This window comes from Phascolarctos cinereus, unplaced genomic scaffold (genome assembly GCF_003287225.1).
Source record: "Phascolarctos cinereus isolate Bilbo 61053 unplaced genomic scaffold, phaCin_HiC Scaffold_4;HRSCAF=312, whole genome shotgun sequence".
In the NCBI taxonomy this organism is placed as follows: Eukaryota; Metazoa; Chordata; class Mammalia; order Diprotodontia; family Phascolarctidae; genus Phascolarctos; species Phascolarctos cinereus.
This window is the reverse complement of record NW_027555847.1, coordinates 92,965,597-92,990,933: the sequence shown is the minus strand read 5'-3', so window position 1 is coordinate 92,990,933 and position 25,337 is coordinate 92,965,597. Positions and strand designations below refer to the sequence as shown.

The window sequence follows — 25,337 nt, the reverse complement described above, 5'->3', positions numbered from 1 at the left end:
TCTTTGGCTGGAAGTTCAAGTGTTTACTGACTGAGGTCAATCCAGGGCTCTTCAGGCTTCCTTTTTTAGCTAGTTTGTATTAGTTAAGTTTCTCTAAGAAATGGTGATAGTCAAAGTCAACGTTTTTAACCTTTATCCATTCCCCATTTTTCAGAGGTCATTTAAAATAGACTGGGTTGAAGTTGTTATACGTATATGTTTAATAACCGCATGCAGTTGGTTCTTCTCGTGTTTATTTTTTCTAATTTAGTGTTGATTTTGACCTATACTTTTCATACCTGATGGTCTGCCTGCACATATACACAGCTAATTCTGAAATTACCCCCATGTTATTTCCTGTCTGTTAAGCTATAGTAATTTTCACTTTATGCCATGTTTCGTTTGCTGTGTCTAGTCCCCTTCCAACTCTTCTTGAAGAAAGTATGATGTATTCTAGGTAATGTACAAGCCTTTGACCTTTTTCATTTCTTAATCCTGGATCTTGTTTTCCAATATATACCATATTCCAAGTAGCCAATGTTTATTTTGAATTTTTTTGACACTAAGTCTCCCTATCTTGCTATTTATGGGCCTGATTTCACTATGGACTGGCACAGGAGCTTTGACTTACTCTGTTTCTGACCTGGGCCAGGTTGCTCCTCTTTACAAAGTGTGGTGGCCTCCCACTGCCAGGGGCTCGCTATATTAGGGCTGGACTTAGTATGGATCCCTGATGGGTTTTAGTTCTACTACAACTTAGAACTCTTGAACTCAAATGATCCTTCAGCCTCAACCTCTCCCAGTAGCAGGGATTACAGGCACATGCTACCGCGCCAGGCTCCCATATATTTTTCACTCGATCCTCCCCTGGGCTCACTTTCATATTCAAGTTCTTAAACATTAAGGTACATGCTGACTATGCTCCCTCCAAACTACACTCTGTCCTCCATTCACATCCAACCCCGTCTTGTCTCCATGATTTGGCTCACAATTCCCCATGCCTGGAATAAGTTTCCAACTCCATCAGATGAAGTCCTCCCCTTCCTTCAAGTCCAAACTTGGTACTACGTCCTCCACAAAACATTTCCTGACTTGGATAGGTAAACATGATCTCTCCCTCTTTATATCTTTCATAACATTTTGTCTGGACTCTTCCTTTGCCCTCAGTACCTCTCCTTTGCATCATTATTATCTGTGTACATAGCTTTAACCCCACTGGACTATAAGATATTTGAGACCAAAGGCAGATTTGTAGCTAACCTAATCATAGGATTTAGAGTCAGAAGTAGCCTCAGACATCAACCCTTTTGTTTTACAGATGAATAAACTGAGGCCCAGAAATCTGAAAGAATTGCCCAAGATCACACAGGTAGTCAATAAGCCAGATTTTTTTGCTTCAAATCAGGGCCCTTCCCACCATTAGGCTGCTTTCCTACTACATACTGAGTAACCAGCACAGGGCCTTGTAGAACCTATACACTTGATAAATGTTTGCCAAATGAATGATCTCACTTCCAGGAAGAAGAGTAGCAACCCCTCTCATATCTGCCCCCATGTCCTGCCCCCATACCGGCCACTCTGCAGCTGGATGTGCAGGGAGGTAAATGGCTCTGTACGGATGAGGTAGTGCATGACCCCTGCTGCATTGGAGTAGTGGGTGCCGTAATGGAACTTGTCGGTGGTGCCTGTGGGGTCCTCAAAGCTCTCATACCTGAGAAAGATCAAGGAGTAGCGAGTTAAGCAGGAAGCCCCCCTCCCTGCCTTTCCTAGCCCTGCCACGGGCCCCACACATGGCTCACTTCTCTCGAACGAGCTGGGCATGTTTGGCGTTCACCACTCCAATGGGCTTGGACAGGTCCCGAAACACAGATGGGTCATTCAGGTCCAGAGTCTCAGACGTATAATCCTGTAGAATCCAGGGGAACTGCAAGAGATGGACAGAGAGGAAAGGTGATGGGGAATGACAGCATCGTGAATCCTGTCACAAAGCGCAGGGGGAGGCACGGAGCCCTGACAGAGAAGGGCAGAGACCAGGAATCAAACTGATGGGGCTGAAGACAAAGCCAGAGGGTTAGGGGCAGAAGGGAAGAAGGCAAGAGAGAGGTTCCTAGGACAGTGAGCTTGCCTGTGGGCAGAGGAGGAATGTCGACGGAGTACTCGTGTCTGGGGAGGGTGTAAGGCTGAGATAAGGAAACTGTGGTTCCTGTGGAGGTCAGGTATTATGGGGGGATGATCGGTGGTGAGCCATGAGAGGAAAGGCCTTAGCTGAGCAGGGAGGGAGCCCTAGAAAAAAGGAAGAGAGAAAGCTAGGGTTTCAAGCCTTACCACAGGGTACTGGGAGAGGTCATTGTAGGTTCTCCCCGCAATGGTGTTGAGCTGCATCAGGTACTCAAAGTTGGAAATCTCTCGGTGGACCCATTTCTGGGAAGGAAAGAGCAACAAGTATAGATGTTCAAGGGGCACAATGCCCACCCTGTTGGGTACCTCATTTGATTCTCTAATCTGGGCTCTCTGATCTCTGCAGCACTCAACTTAGGGAAGCCCTGGCCAACATGTGGGGACCAGCTGAACCTTGCTAGAGGTATAAGACTACAAGACTGTAGAGCCCTACAGACCATCTAGTCCAATCCCTCTTATTTCTTAGATGAGAATTCTGAAACTCAGGGAGGATAGAGGAATCATCTATGGTCACTCATGTAGGAAGCAGCAGAGCCAGAAATTCAACCTAGCCCCAAAATTCTTTCCACTACTCACCCTGTACTCTCCCAGTTCCATGCCTGTGCTTACACTGCTCCCTACGATAGAAATGTCCTCTCTTTGCCCATGGCTACCCCAAAAAGGCAATTCAAATACCATTTCTTCCCTGATACTCTGGGTCAGCAATGAACTCCTTCATCAGATCCCACAGTGCATATCATTTGGTGATATTTGGTATAATATTGTAAATTAGTTATCTGGTAGGAGTGTCATTCCTTTTACCAGACTGTAAACTCCAGCAGGATAGGGTCTGTATCTTATTTAAACTTGAGATCTCTATTTTACTAACTACTCAGTACTCTATTTAAGTGCTTAAGAAATGTTTGTTATGCTTACACACAATACTTTGGAGAGGAGGAATGAGGGAGTAGGGGTGGGGTGGGAATGTAGGCAGGAATAGCTTACCTGAGTCAGGCCAGAAGCTCGAAGCATCTCCTGTGGAGAGTGGCTTCCATAGTAGCCCTGGCTGGGGGGACGAAGTCCCAGAATGCATGAGTACACCTTGTTCCGCACCTTAGAGGGAGGCAACCTGGTCAGAAGGTGGGGTCATACAAAGCCATGAAGCTCTGACCTCCAGCCTCCCCTGTCCAACATGTACATGGACACAGGCTCATATGTTGGGAAGACTCAGTGCGAGCCAAGAACCCAGAGCCATCCCCAAAGGAGGTGGAGCCATGTAAGAAATTGAGGGAATCAGTAAATTTTCCCAAGTATAACAGGTGCCCCAAGTTGTCTGAGGGACAGAATACTGGGAATCCACACTCTGGGGAAAAGTCTAAGAAAGGTTATCAGTGGTATCCTAGAGGGAAAATCTGACACTATGGTAGGTGGGGTGAATGGAGAGTTTAGACTTAAAGGTATAGGAAGCTTCTGTGGGAAGCCTCAATTCTCCACCTTTCGAGGGAAGTTGAGGAAGTAATTGGCCTGGTCAATAAAGAAGAGCTCCAGGGCTGACCGTCGGAGATTGTAACGCCGAAGGTGGACTTCTCGGAGCTGGGAGAGTGGCCGCCGGAAATCATACCCAATGCCTGGGGGACAGAGGTGGGTTATTTCCCTTGACCTGGTCAACAGCGCCTTTCCACTCCCAGACAATCCTCCTCCCCACTACCCTTCTCCTCCTTCCAGGGACTATCATCACTTCTTCTCTCCCACACTCAAACCCGCTATCGCTTATCCACAGGCCCTTATCAATGGCTCTTATGACTCCCTATTCCAGGATGCTTCCCCTTTGTGACCCTATGCACATTCACAGGAGGCTAGGAATAATCAAAAGGAAACAAACTGGGTCCAGTAAAGCATTGTCATACCACTACTATTGCTAAAAATTTGTGATTCCATCAACGAGGACATGCCCTCCATCCTTGAGGAAAAGCAGTTTCATGAGTTTCTGGAGCCAAAGTATTTAGAATGTGGTGATGAACCTTCCAGAAATGAGCCTATCTGAACTTAGCTAGACTGCAAGCCCCTTGAGGACAGGCACTGTCTTTTTCTTTTTAACCTCTATACTCCAAAACTGAACACAGAGCCTTAGACATCATAAGCTTTTAATAAACTTCCCAGTAATGAGCCTATCTGAACTTAGCTAGACAGTAAGCCCCTTGAGGACAGGCACTGTGTCTTTTTCTTTCTAATCTCTGTACTCCAACACTGAACACAGAGCCTTAGACTTCATAAGCTTTTAATAAAAAAAATTTTTAAAAATAAACTTTTTAAATAAAAACATTTTAATAAAATAAGCTAAATCTGAACTTAGCTAGATTATAAGCCCCTTGAGGACAAGTGCTACATCTTTTTTATTATAACCTGTGTACCTGAACACAGAGCTTTACATGTCGTATGTATTTAATAAATGTTGGTTGAACTTTAATTTAGCTAATCCCAGCCGTGCCAGTTTGGTAGAACTTGCTAGAACTTGTATTGTGTAGGCATAGCTTTGAGAAACCCTGGGTCATCCCCATGTCCTGACAAGATATTGGAGCAGGACATCAGAGGAAGAATAATAAAAACAGCGACCATTTCTATAGCACCTTAAGGTTTACAAAGTGCTTGACTTCCATTCTCTCACCTGATTCCACAACAGCACTGTGAGTAGGCCGAACAGATATGGTTGTCACTGTTTTATAGAAAAGGGAGACTGAGAGACAGAGAAGTAGCCTTGCGCAAAGAAGTAGTAAATAGCAGAAACCAAAGAAGTGTGGGTGGCCTGTGCCCCCAGGCCTGGCCCAGGGCCCTGGGCTCCCCTGGCACTCACCTTCCTCAGTCTCCTCCTTTTCTACACTGCAGTCATAGAAGTAGAGGTGCTGGGTGGTCACTTCAAGGCGGCCTGGGATTACAGCCACGATCGTGATGAGCTGGCAGTCCTCCCACAGCACAAGCTTCTCCTGTTGCCCACCAGGCTCTGAAGACTCCGTGCTAAGGGAAAGGGGGGACAAGCATAGGGACAGGTGAGAGGAGCCAGGCTCCAGAGGACCCCTAACCCCTCGGTCCCTGACACAGAGATCTGGGAACATAGAAGGTTTTTCAATTCAGGCTAGTTAACTTAAATCGAATTCCTTGCACTCTGTGGTTCTCTAGTCTGTGCCCACCACGGTGCCCCACGCTCACACTGTGTCCAGTACAGTCAGCTCCTCCTCTCCTAGTTGGTCCTCCTCCAGAGTGCTGACCTTGGCCTCCTTGGCCACAGTCAGAGGCAAGGAATCCTCTGTCGAGGGTGTCAGGGGGTCAGTAGCACCTGTGATCGAGATGTCAATCAACAAATAGTTATTTGGCACTCGACACATGCCTGGCATTGTGCTAAGCACTGGAGACAAAAAGAAAGGCAAAAATAAACTCAGTCACTGCCCTCAATGGGCTGATGTTCTAATGGGGAAGACAACACACAAACAACTATCCAAGATATACACAGTGTAGATGGAAAGTAGTCTCAGAAGGCATTAGCAGCGAAGGGAGGAAGGGATTGGGAAGGGCCGCCAACAGAAGGCGGAAGTTGAGCTGACTCTTGAAGGAAGCCAAGGAAACTAAAAGGGAGAGGTGAGAATTGAGAACTTCCCAGGCATGGGAGACATCTAGTAAAAAGGCACTGAGTTGACAAGAAACACAAGGCGGCCAGGGTCACTGTATATGGAGGAGAGCCTAGTATAAGAAGACTAGAAAGGTAACGGGGCCCCAGGCTGTGAAGGGCTTTAAAAGCCATAGAGAAGACTAAAGATAGCCATCTATCTTTTGGGGCAGGAAGCCTAGCTCTGAAACATCTGGTTTCCTTCCTTGCATGACAAGGAGGAGGAACAGACCCCAGAGTGGAGAGGGAGAGGAAAAACTGAGATTAGAACTCTTGACTCCTGGTTCTCCCAATCTCTTCTGTCAGGGCTCAAGGTCTCCATCTCCCTCCTAAATCCAGTGCTTTCATTCCCTAGGAAGGGCCCTAAGAGATTAGGAGGCACTTGGAATTTCAGCTTCAGCCCCATATTTACCCAGGTTGTCTCGAAGAGCACTGGCCTCACTGTGCTGGTCAAAGTGATAATTAGGCACCAGCTTCAGCCGCATCCGGGAGTAAGTCTCAGCGCTGGACAATTTCCATCGAGGAGGAGGAGGATTCCTATAGGAAGGAAGAAGGAAAGTGCAAGGGGAGAGTGGGGGAGAAGGGGCCAGTATAATTGCTGATTTCTTTTTTGGAGACTGAGTCTCTTTACCTCACACAGGAAGTTCAGTGGCCACTCACAAGCCAGATCTTGTTACTGATTGCCATGGGAGTTTACACTGGCTACATTTCCAGCCTGGGCCAGTTCACCATACTGGTGCTTGCCTTCTTGATGCCAGATAACGTGGTCACCCAACTGCCTTTAGCCTTTCTCAGAGCTCCCAAACTCAAGCAATGCACCAGCCTATGCCTCCCCAGTGGCAAGGATTATAGGCATGTATTTATATTATATTATACTATATTATATTATATTATATTATATTATATTATATTATATTATATTATATTATATTATATTATATTATATTATATTATATTATATTATATTATATTATATTATATTAATTAGTTATGTTATGTTATATTATAGCATATCATATTATATTGTATCATATATATTATATTAATTATATTACATTATATTATATTATATTATATCATATTATATTATAATATGCCTGGCACAAGGGGTCAGTAGTGAGCCACAAAAGGTATGGCAGTGGGGTAAGCCTCAGGCAGAGAGATGCTGCCAAGACTGCCTCCTCAGGTTCAGTGTCTGTTGTAGCCCTCCAGCAATTAATGTCTCCTGTTATGGAAAGCTAAGCCTACAGACCACACCAATTCCCTGGCCCTTTAAATCAGGCCCCTTCACTTCTCTCTAAACCACTCCCAGATGGCCTTCCCCCGACCCAGAAAAAAAAAAGGCCTCCTGTCTATCCCTCAATCTCCCTACAACCTTACCTCTGGGCCCAGGCAGAGCAGGGTGCGGTGAGCAAACGGCCCAGGGCCTTCCAGTGCAGCAAGGCTATGGCATGCTGGGAGGCCAGCTGCTTTTGTACACTGCTATAACGCTTTCCCTCTGACCGGCCCCTCTTCATTACTGGCTCCAGCACCAACTCCTAGGGGAAATTAAGAGGCCTGGTAAAGCAGGGGGCCAGGGGCCTCCAGGCAAAGAACCCTCAACCTCAAATAGAGCTCTGCAGATTTAGTTATCATTCATCCTCTCCAATTCCCACTTCAGAGTCATTGAAAATGTCAGAAATAGAGAGAGGTTAGCAACAATCTAATAATCTGACAGATGAGAGGGTGGGGGTCAGAAGCTAAGGCCAAGGATGAGAAGAGAATTGCACAAGTTCACACAGATAATAAGGAGCACAGACTGAATCTCAATTTGGGTCCCCTGATTCCAAATCAAGTGATGTTTCTGAAATACCTCAATGTGTAACTCTGAAATGGCCTCCCTATTCCTACCCATCTATTGTCCACCTTCATGAAGCCTCCCTGGATACCTCCAGGCCACTCAACAGTGCTTAGCATAGTGCCTGACCCAGGGTAAGGGCTTAATAAATGCTTTTTCATTCATTCATTAATTTCTCCCCTTCTTGATGGGCCTGCCAACCATCTATTGTATTTGATTTGATATTATGATACAGTCTGTATAGTAATTTAGCATAGGTCATCTGGTACTATGTGACATGTGTCAAGTTCTCTCCAAAAAGAGAAGGAAACTTTTCAGAGAGCAGAGTCTGTGTGGAATTGAATTCAGCATTGGATTTGGAGTCGGGGGACCTTATTAGCTAGATGATTTTAGACAAGTTACTTCCCTCTCTGCACCTCAGTTTCTATCTCTATAAAAGGAGGAGTGTGTATTAATCTTCCAATCAACAAGGATTTATTACAATTAACTGGAACAACTTCATCAAAGTTACAGAATATAAAATAACCCCACATAAATCATCAGCCTTTATGTATATTACCAATAACACCCAACAAGAAGAGAAAGAAAAATCCCATTCAAAATAACTACAGGTTATAGAAAATATTTGGGATTATACACACAGGAATTATAGGAATACAACTACAAAATACCATTTATAGAAATAAAGGCAGGCCTAAATAATTGGAAAGATATTAGCTGTTCATGGCTAAAGGTATCATTATGATAAAAAATGACTGTACTACCTAAATGTATTTATTCACTGCCATACCAATCAAACTAGAAAAGTCAATTTTTATAGAATTAGAAATCATGACAAAATTCAAGAACAAAAGGTCAAGAATCTCAATAGAAATAATGAAAAAAGTGAAAAGAAGACCTAAGAGCATATTATATAGCAAAACTCATCAACACCACTTGTTATGTGTTAAAAAATAGAAAAGCATATCAATAGATGTCAGACAGAGGAGAATCTGAAATAGTATAGAACTCAATAATCCAGCTTTGATAAAGTGAAAATATAAATTAACTCTCTTATTTGATAAGAACTGCTGGTAAAACTGGAAAGCAGTCTAGCAAAAATTAGGCTTAGACTAGTATCTCATACTATACTCCATACTACATGCTAAATAGATACATGACAAATATTAAAGATTAAAAAATAAAAACAATATAATTAAAAATTAGAAGATAAGCAAATCACATATAGCTATGAGTAGAGGATAAATTCTTTTAAGGATAAAGTCAATTACAAAAGATAATTTTGATTACATGATATTAAAAAGCTTTATACAAGAGGGAGAAGGGAATAAGCATTTATATAATGCCTAGTATGCGCCAGGCACTGGTTTTTTAAAGTCCTTAAAAAACCCCCATAAACAAAACCAATGCATCTTTAATGCATGAACAAAATTATGCAGTTAGAATTAGAAAGGTAATAGTTAACTAGAAAAAAATCTTTCCAGAAAGTTTCTCTGATAAAGGTCTGATATCCAAAGTATACAGGAAACTGATTCAAAATATATAAGAACAAGAGGTATTTTCCAATAGATAAATGGTTAAAAGATATGGAGTATAGTTTTTTAAAAATGCAAGCTACCAACAACCACATTAAAAAAAAGCCTCAGATCACAAATAATAAGGGAAATGCAAATTAAAACAACCCTAGGGTTCATCTATCAGATTGACAAAGATGACCAAAACAAAGCAAAGAAAATTACAATTTGGGGGGAAGATGTTGGAGGGCAAGCATACTAAACACTGTTGTGCACTGGAGCTGTGAAACGGCCATTCTGAAAAGCAATTTAGAGCTATACCCAAAAAGTTATGAAACAGGACATATCCTTTAACCTGGTGATAACACTCCCTATTAATCACAGACTCCAAAGTGATCAAAGAAAGAGGGAAAGGGCCCATAAGTATAAAAAATGTTCGGACTTCCACTTCTGGGAGCCAAGACGGCAGAGTAAAAAGGTAGTCACTCTCACCCTCCCCTCTCAACCTTTGAAAACCCAGAAAATATCACCCCAGGAAAAAAAAAACCCTGGAACAGCTGAACTAGAAGAAAGACTGGAAACAGCAGTGCAGCAGCCCAGCAAATGGGTCTCCCAGTGCCTCAGCAAAAATAAGCAAAGCAGCACTACAAAGGGCCCCAGGCCCATAAGCACCCTGTAGCATTCGTCTAAAAGGAGCTGAAGAAAGCAACCTAAAGTCCGAGCCTTGCTGATTCCAGCCCAACACCAGGTAAGCTGTCACAACTTCCAACTGCCAACCAGGAAGAGATCCTGAAGCCCAGGTGGTAGAGCAGGCAAACACCAACACCTGGACCTCCAAGTGCCTTAGTGAGGGCAGGGGAACTGGTGGAAACCAGCTCAGAAAACCACCAGGTGCCTCAGCACTCTATCACAAAGGAATCTCCCAGTGCATTAGCAGAAATGAGGGAGACAGAACTGCAAGGGGCCCCAGGCAGATAAACACCCTGCAGCACCCATCTAAAAGGAGCTGAAGAAAGCTAAAGGAAAGGAAAAGCAGGCAACCTAGAATTGCCTGAAAGTTCCAGCCTTGCTGATTCCAGCCCAACACAGGTAAGCTGCCAGAACCCTACAGCCTCCAATTGCCAACACAAGAGGCCCCAGCACACAAAGCCAGTGACCAAGACCTAGGCTCCCAACACAAGAAGCTTGGGTCAGTGCCCTCTGTTCCCCAGCAGGAGAGCTCAATCTCTTTAAAGGCCAGGGAATAAAGAAACACCATGAGTAAAAAGAAACGTACCATAGATTCATATTATGAGAAAGTGAAGATCAAGACAGAAATTCTGAAGAGGACAACATTGTCAACAAACCCACATCTGCAACATCAAAAGGGAATATGAACTGGTCTGAAGCCCAAAAAGCCTTCTTAGAAGAGCTCAAGAAGGATTTTAAAAGTCTAATGAGAGAGGTAGAAGAGTCCTTAAAAAATACAATTGGCCAATTGGAAAAAAAGTACACTGAAGAAAACAAGTCCCTAAAAAGCACAATTGGCAAACTGGAAAAAAAGTACACTGAAGAAAACAAATCCCTTAAAAATACAATTGGCCAATTGAGAAGGAAGTACAAAAACTAACAGAAGAAAACAATCTGTTAAAAACTAGAATTGGACAAATGGAAACTAATGACTCTATGACAGAGCAAGAATCAGTCAAACAGAAACAAAAAAATGAAAAAATAGATGAAAACGTAAAATACCTCCCTGGTAAAACAACTGACCTAGAAAATCAGTCCACGAGAGACAACTTAAAAATTACTGGACTACCTGAAAATCATGATGAAAAAAACAGCCTGGACAGTATCTTTCAGGAAATCATAAAGGAAAACTGCCCTGAAGTCCTAGAACCAGAAGGTAAAATAACCATAGAAAGAATACACCAGTCACCACCTCAAAGAGATCCCAAATTGACAATGCCAAGGAATATAATAGCAAAATTCCAAAATTACCAGATGAAAGAGAAGGTGCTGCAAGCAGCCAGAAAGAAACAATTTAAATATCATGGAACCACAGTCAGGATTACACAGGACCTTGCAGCTTCTACATTAAAAGACCACAGGGCATGGAACATGATATTCCTAAGGCAAAGGAGCTTGGATTACAGCCAAGGATCAACTACCCTGCAAAAATGAGCATGATTTTTCAAGGGAGAGATGGATATTCAACGAAATAGGGGACTTCCAAGCCTTCCTGATAAAAAGACCAGAGCTCAACAAAAAATTTGATCTTCAAGTACAAGATTCAAGAAAGACATGAAAAGGTAAATGGGACAGAAAGATACAAAATGTTGTTAATAAGGGTGGACTGTTTACATCCCTACAAGGGAAGGTGACACTTGCAACTCTTGAGAACTGTATTGTTATTACACCATGTTAAAGGAGTATACATAAAGGGGTGGATATTAGTTGACTTTGATGTAATGATTAAAAAAAAAAACTAATCAAGTGGGTTAAATGGATCCAAGTAAGTGGATTAGTCTGATCTTAGAAAATTACTGAGAAAGGAGGAGGCAGACAAGAGTAAATTACATTACAGGAAAAGACAGCAATTACAGCAGAGGGAAAGAAGGGAGGGAGGTGAGCATTGTTTGAACCTTACTCTCATCAGATTTGGCTCAAGAAGGGAATAACACAACCAGTTAGGTATAGAAATCTAACTTGCCCTATAGGCAGCAGGAGGGAAAAGGGGAAACAAAAGGGAGTGGGGAATAGAAGGGAGGGAAGAAGCAGTAAGGCTAAAGGGGAAGAAAAGGAAAAGGGAGGGAGGGACTGAAGGAGGTGGTGGTCACAAGCAAAACACTAGTGAGAATTTGTACTCACAACTTCACTAATGTGAAAATATGTTTAATAAATGTATAGTATATATCAGATTGTGTGCAGTCTTGGGGAGGATGGTGGGGAGGAAGGGGAGAAAAATTTTAAACTCAAAAGCATATGGAAGTGATTGTTGATAAATCAAAATAAATTAATAAAATAAAATTTTTTTAAAATGTTCATAGCAATACTTTCTGTTGCAGTAAAAACTGGAAACTAAAGGGAATGGCTAAACAAATGGTGGCATATAAGTGAAATGGCTATGTGAAATGATCAGAACTAGGAGAAAAGTTTATTAAATGACCATAATGAAGTCACAGTTAACAACTATGAAAGACCTCAGAACTCTGATTGAAGCAATGACCAACTATGACTTCAAAAAACCGATGAGAAAACATGCCTCCCACTTTTTGGCAGAGAGGTTTTCCAAGAGGTTCAGAATGAGACGTCCGTTTTGAGACACGTCCAATATGTTGTTTTGTTTTATTGACTATATTTGTTTGTTACAAAGATGGGCTGGATAAATATGTAAAAGTTAAAAAGAAACAACAAAAAGCAAAAACAAATGAAAAGTTGGCAGATGTTTTCCCTGAAGCCAGCTCAAAGACTAGGCAAAAGGCCAAGTGAGCCAAGAGTGGAATGAAACCAGAGACTTAAAGGACAGGGTCATACATTACGTTAAGCTTTAGGGGAAGGGGGAAAGGAATAAGCACTCACTATGTGCCTGCCTGCTAAGTACCTTATAAATATTATTTCATCTGATCCTCACAATGACATTGAGAGGTAGATGCTCAAGCAAGTGAAAAGAGAAAGAAAGCCTTTCTTTAAAGGCATGCTAAAGGAGTTGAAAGATTAAAAAAAAATGATGGGTTCATGGGAACATTAATTTAGAGATGAGGAGACCTAGTACAACCCCCTCATACAAGTATTCGTGGTAGAGCAGCGGTTTGAACCAAGGTCATTGAATGCCAAATGCACTGCCACTCAGGCACTGCTTCTCATCATCTGTCAAAAATACCAATATGCATCAGAGACTTCATGTTTGCTTTCCGTAGCTGTGCTCAAATACATCATGCTTTACATCCTGATTGATGATGCACAGTGGGTGGTTTAACATCTTACAATGTAGGACCATGCATTACCCTTTGCCACCAGCTGGTGGTGTTGTATGTAAATGACAGAGACATTTACATGGAAGATACCTGAGTGCGGAGAAGGGGAATCCACCAGCACACAGGTAATGAATAGCACACCAGCTCCCTTTTCTCTTAAGTGGGTTGGAAGCATTTTCCTTCCTGTGCCATTTCTTTACAGAGCATCAGCTCTGCCTCACCTTTAGGTCTTGTGGACTGGGAATAGGATTTCTTCCCATCCCGCACAACTAACTATGCCTTCCTACTTTTGCTGCACAGCGATGAGGCAATGCTGTGGTCACAGCTCTGGATTCGGAGTCAGAAGAATAGCTATGCTATTGACTCCCCCCTGCGTCCCAGGGCAAGTCATCCTCTGTAAAATGAGCCAGTCGGGCTACATAGTCACAAAGTCCCTTCCAACTCCATATCCTGTGATCTGAAGGAGTATTCTCCATGACCTTCCATGGTCTCCCTTGATCAGTCAAGAGTTTTTTTATTTAAAAAAAAAAGTTTTCGTATTCATCAGACTACTCTTGTTAGATGGTGAGTTGCACCATTACACTTGAGGATCAGAAGAGAAATGCACATAAAGTGCTTGGCAAACCCTAAAGCGCCATGCTAATGTCAGCTGCTATTATTACAGACTTCCTTTTTCTATAAAGGTGACACCCCTTTGGGGAAATGTGTTGCAAATCGAAAAGCACATTATAAATATGAGTTATCACCATCATCATCATCAACTGTAGGGGTGACATAAGCTGAAGGGCATCACAGAAACTCAGCTCCCGCAAGGCGTGCAGGCATCATTTAGTTCAGTTCATGCTCTCGCAGAAAGCCCTTCTACACCATCCCTGATCAGCCGTCACCAAGCCTCCTCTGGGGCTACCACCAGTGAGGGAGTACCCCTTCTACTTTGGAACAACTCCACTGGTGAATTAGTTGCTCCTTACACAGAGCAGCTATCAGTCTCTCTACCACTTCTACCCTTTGCTCTCAGTTTAACTCTCTGGGGAGGATGCCTCTTCTTCACTACAACCCTTCAAATACTTAAAGACATAAACTATGTGTCCCCTGAGACTTCTCTTCTCCAAGCTTAAAACACTGTTGTGGTTCAGTTGTTTCAGTCATGTCCAACTCTATGTGACCCCATATTTGGGGTTTTCTTGGCAAAGATACTGAAGCGGTTTGCCATTTCCTTCTCTAGCTCATTTTACAGATGAGGAAACTGAAGCAAGCAGGGTTAAGTGACTTGCCCAGGGTCACACAGCTAGCAAGCATCTGAGGCCAAATTTGAACCCAGATCTTCCTGACTCCAGATCCAGCACTCTATCCATTGTGCCACCTACCTGCCCAAAATATGGGCTCTTGGGGGGGGGGGCACGGAGCCAAGATGGCAGAGTGAAAGCAGTGACTGCTTGAGCTCTCCTCCAAACCCCTCCAAATACTCATAAAAAATGGCTCTAAACAAATTCTGAAGCAGCAGAACCCACAAAAAGACAGAGTGAAACAAATTTCCAGCCCAAGACAACCTGGATGATTGATCAGAAAGGTGTATTGCGCTGGGCTGGGAGTGCAGCGCAGCGCGCCATGGGCGCGCAGGCCACAGCAAACCTGGAACAGGCCTCAGAGGACTGAATTGTGGGCAACTGTGCAGGTTTCCAGACTCCTCAATCCACGAATGCCAAAGACAACTTAGAAGGTCAGTGGGAAAAGTCTGTTTCTGTCGGTGGTCAGAGAGGAAGGCGGGTTTCAGCTCCATTCCCCAAGAGCTGGCCCTGGGGGGCAGCTGCTTCCCGAGCTTCCGGCCCACAGACTGAGGGGGAATCCAGTGGCTGATCAGAGAGGGACTGCAGGGATCTCTTTGCCAGTGCTGAGGCAGGAATCTCTTGCTTTGCCCGTGTGTGGATCTGGGTCACAGTTCTGGGCGGCAGTGCTGGGGTGAGGAGGAGCGCTGGCGTGGTGGAGCTTGTAGTGGCTGTGGAGAGGAACCCCTCCTCACAGTTACAGGACAGAAAGGAATACTTGTGGTCACAGGCCAGGAAAGGAGTAAACACCTCGCCCCTTATCATACCACCTTGGAAGAACTGAAAATTTACAGGTCCCTACAAGTATCTCTGAAAACAGCTATACAAACCCCTGAAGCTTGGGACAGTACATTCTCCACATTGGAAGCAGACTCTTACCTTAACAAAGAGTTTAAAACTCAAGTAATTGGCTGGGATCATGAGCAAGCAGTGCAAAAAGAGTCAGACTATATTATCTTACTTTGGTGAAAAAGAAGATCAAAATATACAACCAGAAGAAGACAACAAAGTCAAAGCTCCTACATCCAAAGCCTCCAAGAAAAATATGAATCAGTCCCAGGCCTTGGAAGAGCTCAAAAGGGATTTTGAGAAGCAAGTAAGGGAAGTAGAGGAAAAACTGGGAAGAGAAATGAGAGTGATGCAAGAAAATCATGAAAAACAAGTCAACAGCTTGCTAAAGGAGACCCAAAAAAATACTGAAGAAAATAACACCTTAAAAAAAAGCCTAACCCAAATGGCAAAAGAGGTCCAAAAAGCCAATGAGGAGAAAAATGCCCTAAAAAGAAAAATTGGCCAAATGGAAAAGGAAGTCCAAAAGATTACTGAAGAAAATACTTCCTTAAAAATTAGAATAGAGCAATTGGAAGACAGTGACTTTATGAGAAATCAAGACACTGTAAAACAAATCCAAAAGAATGAAAAATTAGAAAACAATGTGAAATATCTCATTGGAAAAACAACTGACCTGGAAAATAGATCCAGGAGAGAGAATTTAAAAATTATTGGACTATCTGAAAGCCATGATCAAAAAAAGAGCCTAGACATCATCTTTCAAGAAATTATCAAGGAAAACTGCCCTGATATAGTAGAACCAGAGGGCAAAATAGAAATTGAAAGAATCCACAGATCTCCTCCTGAAAGAGATCCCCAAAGGAAAACTCCTAGGAATATTGTAGCCAAATTCCAGAGTTCCCAGGTCAAGGAGAAAATATTACAAGCTGCCAGAAGGAAACAATTCAAGTACTGTGGAAACACAATCAGGATAACACAAGATTTAGCAGCTTCTACATTAAAGGACCGCAGGGCATGGAATATAATATTCCGGAGGGCAAAGGAGATAGGATTACAACCAAGAATCACCTACCCAGCAAAACTGAGTATAATCCTTCAGGGGAAAAAATGGTCATTCAGTGAAATAGAGGACTTTCAAGCATTCCTGATGAAAAGACCAGAGCTAAACAGAAAATTTGACTTTCAAATACAGGACTCCAGTGGAACATGAAGAGGTAAACAGGAAAGAGAAATCATAAGAGACTTATTAAGATTGAACTGTTTACATTCCTGCATGGAAAGATGATATTTGTAACTCATGAGAACTTTGTCAGTATTAGGGTAGTTGAAGGAAAAAAATTGTATGTATGTATATATAGATAGATAGATAGAGGGCACAGGGTGAGTTGAAGATTAAGGGGTCATATCTGGAGAATAAAATTAAGGGATGAGAGAGGATGATACTGGGAGAAGAAAGGGAGAGGTAGAATGGGGTAAATTATCTCAAAAAAAAAACAGAAAAGAAAAGTCTCTCACAGTGGAGGGGAAACAGGGGAAGGTGAGAGGGAATGAGGGAATCTTATTCTCATAGGATTTGGCTTAAGGAGAGAATAACATACACATTCAATTGGGTATGGAAATCTGTCTTACCCTACAGGAAAATAGGGGGAGAAGGGGACAAGAGAGCAGGGGGTGATAGAGAGGAGGGCAGATTGGGAAAGAGGGTAATCAGAAGCAAATACTTCTGAGGAGGGACAGGGTCAAAAGAAAGAATAGAATAAATGGGAGGGCAGGATAGGATTAAGGGAAATAGAGTTAGTTTTTCACAACATGTCTACTAAGGAAGTGTTTTGCATAACTGCACATGTACAACCTATATTGAGTTGCTTGCCTGTTCAATGAGGGTGGGTGGGGAGGGAGGAAGGCAGAAAATTTGGAACTCAAAGTTTTAAAAACACATGTTTTAAAAAAATGTTTTCACATGCAACTGGGAAATAAGAAATACAGGAAATGGGGTACAGAAGTCTATCCTGCTCTACAGGAAAATAGAAGGGGAAGGGGATAAGAGAAGGGAGGGGGGAGAGATAGAAGAGAAGGCAGACAGGGGAAGGGGTATTCAGAATGCATGCCATCTTGGGGTGGGGGGAGGGGTGAGAAATTTGGATCTCAAAAACTTGTGGAAGTGAATATTGAAAACTAAAAATAAATAAATTTATATTTAAAAAAACATGGGCTCTTTCAAATGATCTCAAATACCATGGTCTGAGTTGGTAACCATTCTCTGGACATGCTCTAGCTCGCCAATGCCTCTCAGAAAAGATGGCACTCAGATGGATATGACATTCCAGGTGTGGTCAGACCAGGGCACACACCCTGGAACTACTGCCACCTTTGTTCTGAATTCTTAAGTCTTTTTAAATGCACAGTTTCCCATTAATCCTTTTGGTTGCCATGTCATATTGCTGTCTTTTACTCAGCTTGTGGTCCACTAAGTCTCCGTGAGTCTTCTGGGCATGCATTATCTTGCCTCTCTCGATGGCAGTCCCAGCCTCTCCTCCCAGCCTCCCCAGTACCCAGGAACCTGGAAGAGGCGCCGGCTCTCAGTCCGCTCCCGATCCTCCGAAGGCTGCTGCTCATGAGGGCATCATAGCAGGAGTTCCAAAAACTGGACATGTGATCATGGCTCCTAGCATAAGTGTCCATCTCAAACTGGGACATGATAGGCTGCACCTGGGGAGGGGAAAATGGGCCCTGAGCTGAAAAGAATAAGTCCGGAACTGCCTCGCCCAGAGCAATGTACCCCAAGCCCAGGAAAGACATACTGAAGGGTAGAGAGGAATGCACCTGGTTAGAACGGATACCTCTAGCCCTCCAGTTCCCCCTCCTCCCCATTTTAGACCAGTCTCTTTTACCTCCTCTGTCTTATTCCTTCATGCCCTCCATCCACTTCCCTCTCCTGCCTCAGTCCTCTCAGCTTCTCCCCAGCTATCTCTCCTACCCCTCTGATTCCACTCTCCTTCGCCCCTCCTTCTTTCCTCTGACTTACATCACTATGTTTACCCCATCCCCACCCCCTATCTAGCCTCTTCACATTCTCCCTTTTTCCACTCATTTTCCCCCTCTAGACCTCACTCCCTGCCCAGGGTCATATAACAATTTAATGTTAGACACAGAAGGCATTTTAGAAATCATCTAGTCCAACCTTTCACTTTACAGAAGAGGAAAGTGAGGCACAGTGACGGTCTGACACTCAATAAATTAGTAGGAGAGCTGGAATTCAAACCCAGATACAGTAATTTCCCCAAGTCCTCAGTTCTTCCCATTATCACTAGACCATGCTACTCTTTATCCCCAGGCCTCTTCTTCCCCTTTGTCCCTCCCGGTCCATTCTCCCACTCCCACCAATCTTCCTAACCCCTGCCCTCTCTGTCCTCCCTCCAATGGCCATTCCCCCTATATTACCAGGCAACAGGTCCAGTGGGTACCTGTTTGTCAATGAAGAGCCGCCATTCTGGGGATGTGCAAAAAGCCTGAAAGTCTTCATAGAAGGTGGGACTGCCATTGGTAGGTGGCAGGGAGGGCAGCCCCCACTGCAGGCCCAGTTCTGTGTAGGCCCTGTCGAGCAGGGTCCGAACCAGAGGCACGAGCCAGGAGCAGCGCTCAGATTCTGCCTCCAGTGCCCGGGCCAGAGGGGCCTCCAGCTTGGCCAACAGATAGCAGGCCTCCTCCCGCCTTGGTGGTACTGCTGTCTGCAGCAGGCCATGGAGCTTCACGTAGGCCAGGGCATGAAGCTGGAGGAGAGCACAAGTTAGGGACGGACGGACTATACCGCACACAGGGAAGGGGAAGGATGGGGAGGGACACACATGCAGGAGGCCAAGGCAAAAAGGACCCTCGAGGCACCATGGCACACTGATCACAGTCAGCTGCGAGGTTGCTGCTCTTTGGAGGAGCTGCTTTTAAATACTTGTTCATATAAAATCTGATTTTTTAAAATGTATCGATCAATTTTGCTGAAATGTTTCTTTTTTCCCCCTCTTTTTCCTTTTGAAAAAATAAGTCTTTGCTATAAGACAGACAGGGAAACTGAGGCCCCAAAACAGAAGCGATTTGACATAGATCATAAGCAAGTAAGTAGTGAAACTAGAAGGAGGAGTCAGGTGTCTTGCTTCTCAATGAGATCAGAGCTCCCCTTGTCCATGATGGCAGGACGGGGCTTCAGAGGGCTGTAGGTTAAGATAGGGGGAGACCTGGAGGATAAGGGGCCCCCTTTTCTTCCCTCCCCTGCCTATTCCTGGGCAGATTCTGGGCATCTCCCACCTCACCTGGGTGTCTTCCAACAGCATATAGCCAAGGACAAGGCGCAGCCCAATCTGCGCCATCTCCCGGAGGTCAGCAGCACCATTGGTCAGATGCTGCCACACGCCGAGGTGATCTAGCAGGCTGCTCACCCCTTCAAAGAGCTGCCAGGGAAAGCCATGCAGTCAGGGAGGGGCATGGGTGCCCAGAAACTCTCAGAGGATAGAGGCAGGGACTCCGAGACCAAGGGGAGGAACTGGGGTGAGCAGAGTTGTTACGGGGATCGGAGAAGGTGGGGAATTTGGCCTAAAGCCTCTGAAGGTCATCTGCACGTTCAGAGACAACAGGACAGATCATCTGGGCCAACCTCTTGTTTTATAGATAGGAACAACGAGGCTCTGAGAGTTTAAATGACTTGCCTACAGGCACCAAGGTACCTCTTTCACACACACACAGTAATAACAGATAAATAGACAGATACATTCATACATACATACATACATACATACATATACACACATATATATAAATACGTGGTGATTCCTATTTCTATAGCATTTTACAGTTTACAAGGAGCTTTTCTCACAATTCTTTGAATTAGAAAATTCAATTCTTATTATCCCCACTTTTCAGATGGGAAAATTGAGTCCCTAAAGAAGAACTGACTTGTGTAGTAAGGCAAGGCCTAGTAAGTGGCAGCCAGCCTTTGAACCCAGGGGCTTCTAGAACCTTCCCCTCTAAGGTTACCATGCATCTACTTTGCATGTATCGTGTATATACCCAATTATTTGCATGTTGTCTCCCCAACAAGGATGGCCTTGGGGGCAGGGATTGTTTTTTAAAAATTTTGTTGGCACCTCTAACCCTGATCACAGTGCAAGACACATAGCAGACACTTAATAATCCTCGCCTCGTGCTCTTTCTAATACACCAGCATGTAGCACAGTACCTGGCACACAGCAGGCACTTAATCCAAGTTTACTGAACAATCTATACCTCCATGCTGTCTCACATCCACTGATGCACAGACACACAGCGCAAATTAAACTATCGAATATTCATCAAACAGTAACTTCTCCATGCCTGGCCTTGTGGCAGTCATGGGAATAATAGCTGGGGAGATAAAACATAAACATGTGAAAAACTCTGACTCCTGAATCCTCCAGGGGCCATTCCTCAAATCCTTCCTCTTCCAAGGAAGCCTTCCATGGCTCCCCCCACAGCCCACAGCCCACAGCCCACAGTGCGTTGTCTTCCTCTGAGATATCACAACACTTTGTGTTCTATGCATGGGATAAACACTAGCTCATTATATTTTATAGTCATATGAATGGCAGATCTTAGAACTGGGAGGGACCTTAGAATTCAGAATGTCACAGCTGGAAGGAAACAGAGATCATCTAGCCTGACCCCTCACCCATTCATTTTACAGAGAGAATAAAGGTCACCCAGGGAGTTTGGAGGAGAATCAGAACTAGAATCCCAGGTTTCCTGGTTTCAAATCTGAGACTCTTTCCATGATACCACACTGCTCCTCATGGGCACCACCCTCCCTACTAGCCTTCTATAGAGCAGATACTGTGTCCCATTGGTATTTGCCCCCTGATTCCAGCATAGGGCCCTGCACATAGGAGGGGTGCAGTGCTTACTGAATGAATCTATGATTCAGTTATCTTGGGAAAGGACAGGAAGATTAGATGGCTAGAGTGAACTATATACACATCAATAAGTGGACTGTACGTACAACACAACCCTGGGACTAGATTGTAGCAGTCCCTGAATGCTAGCCTGAGCAGTCTGGACTTTATGTGACAGATACTTATATGAGGGAATTTATCATCATAGGATCTTACATACGTGTATGTGTAAACACACATATGCACATATATGTATAAAACCTATGTGTGTGTATATAAATTTTATCTGGATCAGATCTGAAATTGTTGTTGTTGTTATAGAAAACTTCCAATAAGAAAATTCCTTCTACCAATGGAGGTTGGCACCTGCTTTTCATCTTGCAGTCTTGGAGAGTTGCTGGGGTTGGGGACACAGAGATTAAGTAACTTGCCCAGGTCATAGTCAGCATGCATCAGCAGAAGTAACTTTTCTTAGTCCAAGGCCAGCTCCCTCTAGTGAGGACATCAGGCTCATGACCTCCTGTTTACACTCGGTAGGATTTAGAGACCCATTGCTTATACAGGAAACGTGGAAGAACATCCTTTGCCAGGGGCAGCCACTGAGGCTGAGTGGGAGCATGCCAACTGACTGAGAGCAAAGGACCGATGACAGAACTGGGGGGCGGGGCTGGGAGGGAGACAACGTGCCCATTTACAGGTATTTAGAAAATCAATACAAGTGATTTGGAGGGAAGGCACTAGCAGCTGGGGGGGGAATCATGAAAGACTTCCCACACAAGGTGTGCACCTGAGCTGAGCTTGAAGGAAACAAAGTATTCTGAGGAAGGAAGACATTCCAGGCATGGGGAATGGTAGAGAGAAGTGAGAAAGACTTCCAGGTATTAAGAATGGGAAGAAGAAGGCTGTATGGTGGACTACATCATGAGGTCAGTAAAGGGGATGACTTATCCAAGCTGATTAGTAAACAGATCTGGATTCAAATCCAGCTCCTTCTGAATGCAAAGCCAGTGCCCTCGCCCCCAAGCCACACTGGCTCCTAAGGACCAAGGCCTGAGCATTTGCAGAATTATGGAAGGTTTTTCTGGTAGTGTAGTAAAACGATCAAAGAAAGCCATCTATACACGCAGACAGACACACAGCGTGTGCCCACAGGGGCTGCCCACCTCCTTCCAGGCCCCACTATCTCTCTCTCTCACACACACACACACACACACACACACACACACACACACACACACACACACCCCGCTACCTTCTCACTCCACAGAGCCTGGTTCCCATGGCCCTCAGAGTGCAGAAAATCCTGTAGCAAACGAAGGAGCTTCAACACATGGTGGGTAAGGCTGGGCAGGGCCACAGGCAGGGCTTCCTGAATGTCGGTCAGGGCTGAATCCAGCATCATCTCAAGGAGGCTAGGAATGGCAAGGGACAGACAGGGCTCCTTCCCTGACCTTCCAAAGCCCATTACTCCCTCCCCATAGTGACACCCTGAGCAGCTGTCACAGCCTCTACTTAGATACCCCTTTCCCTGAGTCTCTTCTCCCCACACCACCCTCTTATCCCTTCCTTAGGACCCTGCCTTGCGCTCTCCCAGCATCCTCCTTGGCCTCTTCCCCTTGTCCTCCAGTACACCTCTCATCCCTGCCCCTCTCCCTAGGTTCCCCAACCTCTGGCCATCTCCAGCTGTTTCCCTAACCTCTATTCTTGTCCTTCAGTACCATTCATCTTATTCTCCTCTCCAACAATTTTCCCCAACCTCTGACCCTGTCTCCCCTGTAAGTTGCCAACTCCTGATCCTTTCTCCACAATGTCTTCTTAACTTTATCTCTTGTCCCCCAGTGCTATCCCATTTTTTCTCTATGCCTTCCACCTTTTCTGGGGATCTCACCTCTCTTCCTCTAGTAGCTCTGCCTAGCCCCTGCCCCTCTCCCCCAGCATATCCTTAAGCCTCCGCCTTCCTCCTCCAGGGCTTCCCTATCTCTCTCCAGTCTCACTCATCCTAGCCTTTCCCCTACTCAGTGACCCTTACACCCTTTCTAGATAGGGCCTTTTCCTATCAACTAGACCTTGACGAATCACCAAACTGGACCCCCGAGAGCCTTACCTGCGCTTGATCTCATCAGGTGGTCGCACCAGCTCCCCAGCAGCCCCCAGTTTTGTGAGAACTGAGAAGACCTGGCCCCGTTCACGCCACGCAGCCTCGTCATCACCCTCCACCCCACGCCACGTCACCGAGAATAGGATATTGGTCAGCAAATTGCATAGTTCTTCCTCCGGGGCTTGCTAGTGGTAAAAGCACGATAGAGGTTCAGGGGATGAGGAGAACAGAGGCTCCAGTCTTGGCCCCACCAAGGAGATTCACCTACTTCATATTGCCTGCCCATGGATTGGAAGACTGAGGCACAGACAGGCTCCTGCCCAAAAGCTCCCACAAAGGCCACAATGGAACAGGCATCATGCCCTATATTTGGAGGTGGGCCCTGGAGACTGAGGCAAGGATAGGGGGGTGGGGGCAGTCCAGGCCTCAGCTAGTGGCCAGGCTAGGCACCAGCCCGAGGCAGACAAGGGGACAGAGGAAGAACTGTGGATAGAAGTCTATTCCTTCCTCTACCCCATGTTCTAGAAGGATAACAATGCCACTGGCACTGTAGCATCACCCTAGAGCAGGTGTTCTTAAGCTGGGGTCCATGAACTTAAAAAAAAAAAATATATATATATATATATATTTTTTTTCTGATCACTGTACTTCAATATGACTGGCTTCCTTGGTAATCTTCCATATTTTATTTTACACATTTAAAAATATGATTCTGAGAAGGGTCCACGGCTCCAGCAGGCTGCCCAAGGGGTGCATGATACAAAAAAGGTTAAAAGCCCCTCTCTACAATCATCCAGAATTCACCAAATAATCATTACAGATCTCTTACAGAATCACAGAAAAATTAAGAACTATCAGAGAATCACTTCAGTTCCTCAGAGGATCATCACATTTATTATCCTTACATTGGAAGCCATTTCAGGAGACCATCCAGGCCAGCCCTCTGTCTTCCAGGATGGTGACTGTCTAAACCAGGCAGTTCCAATTTTGTTAGAGCTAACAGCCTCAATCACCACCACCAGATTTTTCAATCTCCTCCCCAAGCCCCCAGAGTAATCAGCATCCCTTCCTAGAGTTCTTAAAGGATGACAAAGCCTTCTCCTTACAACAGTCCCATGACAGAGAAAGTCCAAGGATTTTATCCCCATTTTATAGATGGGGAAAACTGAGACTCAGAGAAATAATGTGACTTGGTATAGGTCTCTGACTCCAACTCTAACATTCTCCCCACCATATAACACAGCTCCTATTACATGAAAGTTGGAGATCTGGGTGCTATGGGGAACATGATGGTTAAGACAAGACCTTTTGACCTTTAAGAACCTAAGTCTAGTTGGGAAGACTGGATAAAAACACTTTGATCATCACACGAGGCAGCAATAACTGAGAGAGGTCATAAAGAATCAATACCAGCAGAGAGGTACAGAAAGTGTAAGCAGTAAGAATTTAAAAGGGAAAGATCATTGTGGACTGAGGTAGCCATCTAGGTAGAGGAGCTGGGACTTGAACTAGGCCTCGAAGGATAGTCAAGACTTAACAGAGACAGAGGGGAATGGGGAAAAGCATTCCAGGCTAGGGGAATGGGACCAGCCCAGCACTATGCACTCTGTATCTCCATAGCAACGTGACTATGTGGACCAGAAGAGGTCTTTACTATTAAGCAGGTTAAGTGATACCATCCCCCTTTAACAGATGAGTCAGCTGAGATCCAGAGAGGTTGAGACTCATCCATTCCTGGACCATTACTCTAAACTGGCTCAAAGCAGCAGTTGAAAAAGTGGGGAATGATGTCCTGGGCTTGGAGTCAGGAGGCCTTGCTATAGGCAGGAACTTCAAGTCTTCACCTCTCTGTCTCAGTTGCTTCATCTGTAAATAGGGACACACCTTGGTTCTACTAGAAACTTTCCTGATAACTCCACTAATGACCTTCAGCAAGTCACTTCCTTTTTCTGGGGCTTAGTTTCCTCCTTTGTAAAGTCATAGGGTTAGAACAGATGGTTTCTACCTCGAAAGTTCAATGGATGAGTTCTAAATGAAATGGAACTGAGATCTATTCAACACCCTTCCCTTCTTCCAGGCTGAATGAACCATGCCCCTATTTTGCCT

The 25,337-nt window shown here is 44.5% G+C and overlaps 1 protein-coding gene across 1 annotated transcript in view; it reads right to left on the bottom strand.

Moving 5' to 3' along the window:
* Window positions 1-25,337, bottom strand: part of NBEAL2 (neurobeachin like 2) — a 102,023-nt gene that overhangs the window by 17,563 nt on the left and 59,123 nt on the right. Inside the window, 15 exon segments of the mRNA XM_078152446.1 lie at window positions 1,550-1,690; window positions 1,779-1,903; window positions 2,305-2,400; window positions 3,142-3,249; window positions 3,631-3,764; window positions 4,988-5,148; window positions 5,341-5,467; window positions 6,207-6,331; window positions 7,175-7,332; window positions 17,779-17,813; window positions 17,816-17,927; window positions 18,683-18,988; window positions 19,523-19,660; window positions 22,386-22,545; window positions 23,238-23,416. Of these exon segments, the coding sequence (XP_078008572.1) occupies window positions 1,550-1,690; window positions 1,779-1,903; window positions 2,305-2,400; window positions 3,142-3,249; window positions 3,631-3,764; window positions 4,988-5,148; window positions 5,341-5,467; window positions 6,207-6,331; window positions 7,175-7,332; window positions 17,779-17,813; window positions 17,816-17,927; window positions 18,683-18,988; window positions 19,523-19,660; window positions 22,386-22,545; window positions 23,238-23,416 (2,105 nt within the window).